At 40.6% G+C, this 10,616-nt stretch overlaps 2 protein-coding genes across 3 annotated transcripts in view; both read right to left on the bottom strand.

Moving 5' to 3' along the window:
* Positions 1-1,132, bottom strand: part of phka2 (phosphorylase kinase, alpha 2 (liver)) — a 30,257-nt gene extending 29,125 nt beyond the window's left edge. The window contains exon 1 of the mRNA XM_064309763.1: positions 993-1,132. The gene's annotated coding sequence lies outside the window, so the exon portion shown is untranslated. The remainder of the gene's footprint in view (positions 1-992) is intronic.
* A 1,745-nt stretch (positions 1,133-2,877) lies between these two features.
* LOC135241450 (AP-1 complex subunit sigma-2-like) lies at positions 2,878-9,622 on the bottom strand. 2 transcript variants are annotated; one of them, XM_064311914.1, is made up of 5 exons: positions 9,478-9,622; positions 8,111-8,290; positions 5,833-5,941; positions 5,282-5,422; positions 2,878-4,144 (listed from the first exon to the last, which is right to left on the bottom strand). In XM_064311914.1, exons 2-5 carry the CDS (start codon positions 8,287-8,289, stop codon positions 4,109-4,111), a joined length of 465 nt encoding a protein of 154 aa, XP_064167984.1. In that variant the 5' UTR covers position 8,290; positions 9,478-9,622; the 3' UTR covers positions 2,878-4,108. The 2 variants fall into 2 exon arrangements, with proteins under 2 accessions (XP_064167984.1, XP_064167985.1); XM_064311915.1 differs by having other exon boundaries at positions 5,282-5,419.
* Positions 9,623-10,616: the final 994 nt, after the last annotated feature.

Raw genomic sequence — 10,616 nt, 5'->3', positions numbered from 1 at the left:
ACCGTAAGAGGTCTTGGAGTATGCAGCATGCGTATGCAGGTTTCTATTTCCACCTATTAATCTGGCAAAATTATTTAGCTGGCTGTATACACCAACACTGGTTCACTTGTAGATTAGATCACAGTAAGTTGTTTCATTCAAGAACACAAGAACAGTCTCCTGCTGTGGTTCATGTGCTTATCAAGAAATGTTGCTGAAATGTCAGATGACGTAAACGTTGGGTCTAATTCACTCATAAAGGCCCGAAGCTGCAATGAAAAGCAGAAAACGGATAGGACCCTCATTTATCGATACCATCTCTGTCGCGATTAAAGGCAGTCATGTCGCAGCATGTTTGCCACTCAGTCCGACTGAGGGGGCGTATTCCGGTGGGAAAGTGACGTCAATGCATACCCTCTATAACGCGCCGCGATATAAACGGAAAAGAAAATGCGATAACTTATGCAATCCGCCATACACTGAATAAAAGGCAACCTGCACAACAGTTTGCCACAGTGACTGCTGAAATAACGCATTCGTAATCATTGAAGGAATGCATCCAGGATACTCTGATTAACATCTGACTACAAATAGCCAATGCACAAAACACAACTTTTCGTTCCATTATATGCCTATTGGTGGGTCATAAAGTTGGGTCTAAACCGGTACAAGCGTAACATCAGAAGGCCTATGAGGTCATAAACCCGATACCTAACGCGAGTTTGCAACCATCAGACAGCGCACTATAGACTACCATTTCACATCACCTGACGGATGATTTGCAAACCTGCAGCAGGCGCACTGACCACGTGACAGTCGGTCACTAACAAGTCAAAAACGATGGAGTAGGCTCTCCGAACAATCCACGATGGAATAACACGATAAACAGCAAAATCCAAAATGCAGAGCATGTATTTAAGACAGGGGACATACGCTGTCAATCAATGTAATAAAAGCAATCATCAACAGACCTATCTATCCAAAGCAAAGCGTATAATAAAAGCAGGGCCTACCTTTAGAAGGTCTTTTTTTCGGAAGAAAAGTCCTTGATGGGATCAGCAGAGGCCAGAGCCCGAGCAATATAACTTTCTGGGACATCAAAGTAAGGTGAATTTAACCCACTGTGTCCCACTGCGAATCGCATCCTGTTCTTAACAAGTGTTGGAAAACGAGCGGTCTCTGGAGGCCGTTTGGAAAGACTCGGTATATGGGCCGACGAAAGGCTGTGTAGCTTCGCTTTATGAAACGGTTTTCTTCTCGCGAAGCAGCCCGTGCAGTTTTTCCCCTCGGCTTTGAGGTATTCCTTTAACTGGACTCTTCAAAATGATGCAGTTCGGTGCGGTATTTAACAGAACATCCCGTGTGACCGAGAAAACCAGCTTGCCATCAAATTGCACTTAGGCTACTGGCGTCCAAACAGGACAGGTTGGTAGTCTACAAACTAATACGGGATTTGCAATTATTATCTGTATTCACTCCATAGGGAAAGTGGAAAGAAATTTAGGGCTGACAAGTGATTCGTCCCGTGAGAGGAGACGGTTTGAGTTTCCGCGGTATAATTAGTCCAGACTGTGCAGGTGCGGACTGTGGTCAGCAGCCCCGCGAAGACGCACATGATTGGTTGTGCGGGTTTCAGTGTTTCCTTTGATTGTTTAGGCACCTGCATTCTACCTGTGCCACCTGTGCAGGTTATGATGCTGTGACTGTAAAGCTCGGGGTGGCTTTTTAGCAGACCCTTGTGGTTAATCGAGCTACCTACGCAACTAACCACTCAGCTACTCGTTGGTTTTTTTTCAAATGAGGATCTTTTAACACATGTATTATACAGTCCTAACTAGCTATTTAAAATACTGAGTAAATATTGAAGATCGTATTTTCATTGGAAGTGATTAAGCTATATTTAAAATAGAATTTTTTTTATTTTGTGTTATTACAAAATGTAATTACTATAATAAAGCACTTCAACAGTCTACATCTGTAGGCTACAGACAATATAATCAATACATTATTCTGTAACGGTACAATAAAAACGGTATGACTAAACAGTGTTTACAAAATGGGCAGAAAGAATAAGCTAATGAGAACTATATTTGCCCGTTTCACAATCATAACCCAAACTAATGTCTCGCATTCAAATCAGCAAGATCACGATAGGTTGTGTGTTTTACACGCAAAAGGAATTCTCACGAGATGACGTATCAACATGCAATATTGCAAAACGTTAAATCAAATGATTTGCTAAACACCAGTGTTTGGACCCAGTCTTACCAAAAATTACTTTGCCATATTTCTGGGATTTTACAATAGACTCTAGGAAATCTTACATGTAAACCAAGAGCAGCAATATGGTAAATGGACTGCATTTATATAGCGCTTTTATCCAAAGCGCTTTACAATTGATGCCTCTCATTCGCCAGAGCAGTTGGGGGTTAGGGGTCTTGCTCAAGGACACTTCGACACGCCCAGGGCGGGGTTTGAACCGGCAACCCTCCGACTGCCAGACAATCGGTCTTACCTCCTGAGCTATGTCGCCCCAATATATAGGAAAAATTCAGAAATGTCTAAAAGATTGTATCCTTGATACCAAAAGATCACCAATACAAACTCCCGGGTGTTTTTACTTAAGAACAAAGGGTGGTCGTCCTGGCACATACCATACTGGAGAGTTCACAACACTTTAAGCCTCCATCACAATGCGAAATCCACAGCAACGATCAGACGTTAAAAGAATCTGTCAAGGAAACAAAGCAAATCTCCTGAAGTAATCCTGAGCAGCAAGGGTGAGATTATCTGCAAGTAAAAAATGCTTTCATGTTTTAATAGTTTAAGGGGAAAAAAAAAACATTTGCACTGAAATTAGAAAAAAAACAGGCAAGAAATGAAAAACAAGAAAGCCCACAAGGTTTACCATTTATTCAACACTTTCGTGAAACATCTACATGAAGAGTATATGGCCTACGTATGTAGTGATGCTCAAGATAATTGTAATCATGTAAAATTCCAGTGTCTTTTAAAAAAAAGCTCTTTCTAATGCTCTTAATTTGATTATCACAATCCAATATATGATCAGTTCCAATACAGTCTCACAGCCCTTACACGTAGGGAAATAATTCATACAGTTTATTTTAGAATGTAAAATCCAATGTTTTAGTGTTCCATACAAATCAAATTTTTATACAGTGATCCCTCTCATATTGTGCACTTTCAGGCATAGATGTAGAACAGATGTGGATGTACAAAAACAAATAACCAAAAGCAATTGAAATAACAAACCAAAGCAATTCAGAAAAGAAGCAAATGCTTCAAAGTGTACCTAGTGTTACATGCATTTATTCAAAGTGGTATTATTTTAAATACCCCAACACAATAAACTATAAATAAAATCATGTATATTTATAGTGTGCAGCTAGAAATGTTTAATGTCGTTTTTACATGAACATTTTTGAACAGAAGTTTTTTTTTTTTTTTTTTTTAATCTTGAAATTGTCACAAATGACGGCAGAAATGTAATGCCCTGGTTCAGTTCAGTTTGGACAAATGAACAGCTCGATCCAGTGCTTAATTGCAAGCACAACTTGCATTCCATTTTTCTTTTACATTTAGTTAATGACACAGACATTAACAAAGTTCAAAACTAATAGGTGAATATTAGTGTTATTAATAATATTCACTATTTATAATTTCAGTAAAATTATTTTGCATTTTCCCAGTTTTGCACATAAAAACAATCGTCCTCCAACCCCCCACATGGATATGTTCAATAAAATGTGAAACACAGTGCAACTACAGTGCAGATGGAATAACACTATGCTGTGTTCTACTTGCTACCTGAGAGTGGCAATGGCTGGGTGCAGTGCTCAGTGTATTTCACCCAGACAAACATTCTGCACTGTATTTACATTCATTTCCCCTACAGTTGGTGGTCTCTTTCTACACAGATGTGTGTCACCGGAGGCCAAGCAGACAGGTGGTTGGGTGGTGTTGCAGAAGTGACCTCTAACCAGACAGGCAACAGGTGACAGGATGAGGCATGGGGTGGGTGGAGCCAGTGGGTGGGGCTCCACTTGCAGGAAGGGCTGAGCCTGACAGAGGGTCTCTGCTTGTAGACCAGGGTGGTGGCAGCAGCCATTTAGTACACAGGCACGTTGAAGTACTCGTGACGGGGCTGGGGAAGAGAAAAGTGCAAAAATGCTCTGCTCAGCGCAAGCACAGCTGCCTTTTCACACAATCAGATCCTTACAGCAAGGCACAATGTTTAAGAGATCCGGAAAAGAGCGGTTAATCGACTTCCATGTCCCTATTTTAATATTATTTTAAAAATGTAATATTTAATTTTGAATGCCAAGTAATCACTGCAGGTCTGTACCACTGCTGCAGATTCAGTCAGTTCATCACCATTTTCCATTTTATGAAATAAAGAGGAACAGAACAGGGCAGAACAGCTAGAGTAGGTCTTAAATACACGCGGATTGCATACGGTATCGACTTGGGATGCAAAATCCACTTAGTTTAAAGAACAAGATTACTTTCAAATTGTAGTCTTTTCTTGCTTTGTGTCTGCCATGACCTTGTTATTTCTGATAGAAAACGACAAAATAAATCCGTTATGAACAACATCAAGAATGAAGGAGAAATTATATATTAGTCCACCATAGAATAGCTGCGGCGCTATAGCTAGTATGCAAAGACCTTTATCTGGTGATTAGGTTGGCATTACACACAGCTGGAGCCAAATAATATAACACAGGCTTTCAGGGAATTAAACTGGATGAATGGCTGTTGTAATTCAATGGACTGCATGTGAAAAGAGGGTCTTGCTTTTTTCGCAGGACGGAGCATAGCTCTGGCTCTGCACTATGAAAGTGCTAGCTCTTCGTTTATAAAATGATTAAGTTTGCAATTAAATTGTTTGTACTCAATTTTCTTGATAAAAAGTCCAGATGGGACAGCTGTGGTCTCTTTGCTCAAGACATTCTGCAAGGACGTTAACCAACTAGGGCAGTGGTGTAACTTAAGTTTGCAGGTTTGATTCCCAGCTAGAACACTTCCGTTGTACCCTAAACCATGGTAATCTAAATTGCTTCAGCAAATATCCACAGCTGTATAACTGGATAAAATGTTTAAACAAGACCAGGTTAAAACCCAGCATATGGCTGGACCTAACACACGTGATCCGGCCGACCAGTGGTGTAACTTCTGCATTCGTAGGGCTGGCCCCGCTGTTGCGGTCCAGGCAAAAAATGCTAAAGTTGTGCAAGTTGCTCAGGAGAACAGGCTGCTGAATGTAGCATCAGGGCTGTACCTCTTGCAGCAGGTCCGCCTGCTCGATGGCCTTCAGGACATTTTTCTTGGAAGTCTCCTGTGCCTCGCCACCGAGCAGAAACTCATCCAAGATGAAGTACGCCTTCTCGAAGTTAAAGATAATATCCAGCTCGCACACCTGCTAAGAAATCGGCAGGACCACAACCGACACAGACAGGACTAAGTCTACAGGAAATGACAGTTAGGAGGAGCTGGGGGGGGACTCCACTGTTTAATGCAGTTGAGGGTCTAGCCTTGCACTGCTCCGTCATTCATTCCATCAACAAAAAAATAATATTTCGACCTACACATGTAAACGTGTACTGATCCGTAATCTCCTGATAAATATCTTAATGGAACACCATTTCATTCTCGTTAAAGGAGCAATCCACAGAAAAACATCACAGTATTTTTTTTACCACCTGCAAACTGAAACAAACACCCAGATCATGATTCAAGTAATTCTCCGATTTACAAAGATGGTGCTCCTAAAAACATGGTGAATTTTTTTCCAGATGATGGCAGGAGACAGGGAAGGACAGGATAACTTACACTGCCAAAGTACTTATCCAGCAGCTCCACATATCGGTGGATGATCTCCAGTGTAATGAGTTCATTATCCTGGGCCTCAATGGCACAGCAGAAATACAGGCTGGCGTATCTGGGACGAGACAACGCGTTTCTTAAATACAGACTGTGATGCAGGGCTGGGGGGTGGCCACTGATCACAGGGTGAACAGACAGGAAAAAAACAACAAAAACATTCGGCTCTCTGCTTTTTATTTCAACAAGGGAAAAAAAGGCCAATCTGGCAACCAAACACCTCCCAGGCAAAGTAATAACAAAAACGTGCTCCCACACACAGCACTTCCCAAAGCTCTCTCTTTAGGCCTGTGAACCAGGCCTTTTATAAGGCCCAGTGATGAGGTAGTGGGTCACAGCTGTAGTGATTACAATGCATTGCAGCTGTGGCCATACCTGTGTGTGGGGCCGGTGCTGCCCTCTGGTGGACAGCTCCCCAACTCCCTTCCTGGCACCACAAGACACACAGCACCACTCTGATCATGTGAACATAACCACCTTAACAGTGTCAATATAGGCAAAATTTATCTCTATAACAGTGTCAACATATAAACACACAGCATCACACTGTAAAAACTGTGTCAAAACAATATCACAACAACAGTGTCATGAAAACACTATCACAATAACACCATTTACATAAACGTGCATTATCACACATTAACACAACAAGTGTCAAACACAATTTTTTTTTTTTATTTCACAATTAAGATTAAGCACTACACAAGTTCCCCTCATTTAGAAAACTCACATACTGGTATTATACAACCCAGCCCTTCCCTTCATAAATAATAAAATTGTCCTAAAAGTCTATGCTTCCATGCATTAGTTCAATTTTCCTGTATGCACTTTTCCGAAAGTACACTGGATAAATGCTATTTTGTGAATAATTGCAATGCTTTTTTGCAAAACAGCTCAGTGGAAAAAAATGAGAAGATAAGCCACAGCAGGGGCTGTAACAGGGTGCCATAGCAACTTGCCAAGAGAACAGAAAGGATTTAGGTCATGGTTTCTGCTGGCCCAGCAGGAAACGTATTTGTTCATCAGATGTATGTAGAATTTCCCAATAATAAATACCATGATCTTTTTTTTTTGGGAAATTACAGTTAATGTTCAAATTTCATTTTGACTTTTTTTTTTTGTTCTACTCCAGAGAAAATGTTGGTTTCTGTCAGAAAAATGGTTCACATTCCCTAACAAACACAACACAAAAAACTGGTTGAGAGACTGTCACAAAAGGGACAACTTCCTGCGAAAAAATACTTTGTGATTAGTGACAAGGACAATTTTTACTATTCTGAAATTAAAACAATACTTGCCTGTATACAAATACAGTTTTTCACCATAGTTCATGCCCTTCAATCACAATTATGAAAACTCTATTATTGTTTGTGTTGATTTTTTTTCCCATTTCACCCTCTTTTTCCTCTTACTTTATACCAGTGGTGTCAAACCCCCATGGAGGGCCGTGTGTATGCAGGTTTTCATTCCAACCAATTAATGCTGCCTTAATTGAGTCCAATTACTCATTCAGCCATATGCATTTAACTGCATTGAAGCACAGAATATAAGAATTTTTATTTAGACAATGCGGGTCACCATAGACGTCGGGTCACCATTGTGCACAAACCTGCATCCCTAATTCAGCAAATAATTTAACTAATTATATAATCAAGATCTGAGGCTGGAATGAAAACCTGCATACACACGGCCCTCCATGGCACGAGTTTTGACTTTATACGATCATTTTTCAGTATTGAACCGTTCACATTGATTTAAACTTACCTCAAGATCACATCTTTACTTGTAAAGTATAATGCCTGTAAATTCTCTCTGCTGCTCTTTGTCCTTTTTTGGAAATTGCTTTGAGCGTTTTCTTGAAAAATACTATATAAACTTATTAGTATTTATAACACAAGAGGGTATTTATGGGACAAGAATGCACCACATTTTGAATTAAAATGATCCTTTGAGTGCTCATAACAGCATGCGGTACAGAAAGCTGGAATCTAGACATCTAGAGGGATGGAAATCTCGTTTGGGAGGTATTTTGACATAAATGGACCAGGTTAACCCCAATACAGCTCAGGTTTTTACCAGGATATAGCCTGACTATGTCTTAGTCAGCTTGAAAACTTTCTCTTTTCAATCAAATGTAGTCAGGTATTCACCTAAACAGCTTTTCGCAGATTTTCCACTAACTTTCCACCACAAAAATGTTAACTGGGGAGGAACCTCTTGTACAGACCTCTTGTAGATGATCTTGAGGTCCCTCCACTCCAGAAAGCTGCACATCTTGGGTTTGCGGGCCAGAACGGTCTGAACCAGCTCACGGGTCACCTTCTTCTTCTCTTTGTCTGACAGTGGCACATACCATTTCTGCAGCCTCAGTTTCCCCTGTCGACTAAACAGGAGCATGAACTGCATCCTGGGAAGGGGGTGGGGGGTGTTAGAGGGACAGAGGGTCAGGTTTGGTAGAACTCTGTTGTATCAAACTGAATTCTTTGTTTCTCCCTTTCAGTATGTTGATGTCAGGTGATATGCCATGAGAAAGTCAACACAAGACAGAAGTGCCTTCTGAACAAATAAGTCATATTAGAACATAATACACAATTATTCAAGGTCCACCAGAGTTGAGTGGCCATCAAATGGCTACTAAATGATCTGTTGTTTAATTAATTAAATTACAATTAACAGTCGCATTAAAGAGATGCAGCGGCAAAGATGGCAATGTTGGGGGAAACGCTCTCTGGATGCAAGTTGTTTGTCCTGTTTCACTCCGGCTACACCGTTACGGAGATTGACAGTTAAAAATCAAGTAGTTATAACGAGGAAAATCAATTAAACTGCAATATCAGTTCAGACCCGTTTGGTAGGCGACTTATTGGGCCAAATAAAAGACAGTAGTGCATAAAATAATTAAAATAACATTTTTTAATGTACACATCTTGCCCTTACGAATTATCATTTTTGTAATAACTGACAGCAGGTACGTTCACAGAGGGAGGCCAGCATTTTAGTATGAAATAGTATCAAATGATAAGCATGAAATGGTTCAAGAGATTGATACCCGAGTATATTTGCGATCACGCTGATCAGCATATGCAGTCAATGTCACCAAATCTCTGTGACCACTCTCCATCAGTCTGACACCCACTCTTTCTGCCTCCCTCTCACCATTTAAACTACCCCCACCCAGTCTGAATGCCACTGTCCACTGTTCTGCCCCTCTGGTGGAATGAACTTCCTCCACCCCGACACTCTAGCACTTTCACCAGCTCTTACACCTGACTGCGTGTCGCTTATATTTCACAGTTCGCGAAGTCTGTTACCGTTTACTCTTGATTGTATAATATAGTTAATGTTCAACAGGCTATTTTTTTTTTCTTGTTTATTTATTTATTTTTGTCCAATACGTTAGTTTACAAGTTGTACAGTTGTCGCAAAACATTTCAGGTCTTCTAAGTAACCTAGCTAAATGCTAACCGGTTAGCTTGCAAGTTCGCCAAGACAATTGTTAGACGATGTAACTCAGTAACGCATGTTTTCGCAATATTATTATATATTCAAATGAAAAGGAATTTTCTTATAAACCCGAATCTGCATAATACGTACCTTGACCTGTATTTGGGTTCCCTAAGACCAAATCATGTAGATCCAAAATGTACAAAACACTTGCAAAGCTCAGACCGCAAGCGCGTACCCAAGCAGCGAATAAATGTCTTCTTTTTCGGATTTTTTCCCGAAAAGGATTCAGCGCACAGATTTTATTGGTTAAGGATCAAATATCTAGAGCTGTGATTGGTTGAAGAATTCCGTTACCCCCGCCCACAGCGCGCAGAATAAATTACTCCGTCGACCAATAGCAAAATCCATAGGCTTAACATTCCTTCACAAGTATACCTTGTAGTATAGTTTATGTTTTAATCCATACAGTGCCGTGAAAAAGTTTGCCCGCTTCCTGATTTCCTTTATTATTGCATATTTGTCACACTGATTGGTTTCAGAAATTTAAAAAAGTTATCAATCACCCACAGTACACGTGTGAATGAATTGCCCCTTTAAACTCAACAACTGGTTGCATCACCTTTTACAGCAATAACTGCAACCGAACTCTTCCAATAATTTGATATCAGTCTTTCACCTTGCTGTGGAGGAATCTTAGCGCAGGGGTGTCGAGTCTTATCCAAAAAGGCACAATGTGGGAGCAGGTCTTTATTTTAGCCCAGCACTAAAATGCCTACTAAACGTATTGCAAAGCTTAGAGGTAAGGGAGGGGGAAATTGTCCGGTGGCTGGAATATTCTGTTAACAGGAGCGCAGAGAAACTTTCGGCTTCGATAATCAGCATTGATTATCAACAAGGCGCTCTGGCAGTAAAAAGTGCTACCTTGTAATGTAGGAGATGCTCAGCATATAACTGAGCATGATCAATGAGGCCTTTTTTTTTTTTTTTTTGGAAAGGACATGAGGTAGGTATCAGGGGCAGGGTGGGTATATAGCAGATTCGTGAGTTACATTACATTACATTACAGGCATTTAGCAGACGCTCTTATCCAGAGCGACTTACACAACTTTTTACATTGTATCCATTTATACAGCTGGATATATACTGAAGCAATGCAGGTTAAGTACCTTGCTCAAGGGTACAACGGCAGTGTCCTTACCCGGGAATCGAACCTGCGACCTTTCGGTTACAAGCCCAGTTCCTTACCCACTGTGCTACACTCCGACCTCTTGTATTTTTGGATCTGT

The sequence above is a fragment of the Anguilla rostrata genome, chromosome 15 (assembly GCF_018555375.3).
Source record: "Anguilla rostrata isolate EN2019 chromosome 15, ASM1855537v3, whole genome shotgun sequence".
NCBI classification, from domain to species: Eukaryota; Metazoa; Chordata; class Actinopteri; order Anguilliformes; family Anguillidae; genus Anguilla; species Anguilla rostrata.
The sequence above is the reverse complement of the archived record's forward strand: the minus strand, read 5'-3'. Positions and strand labels throughout refer to the sequence as shown.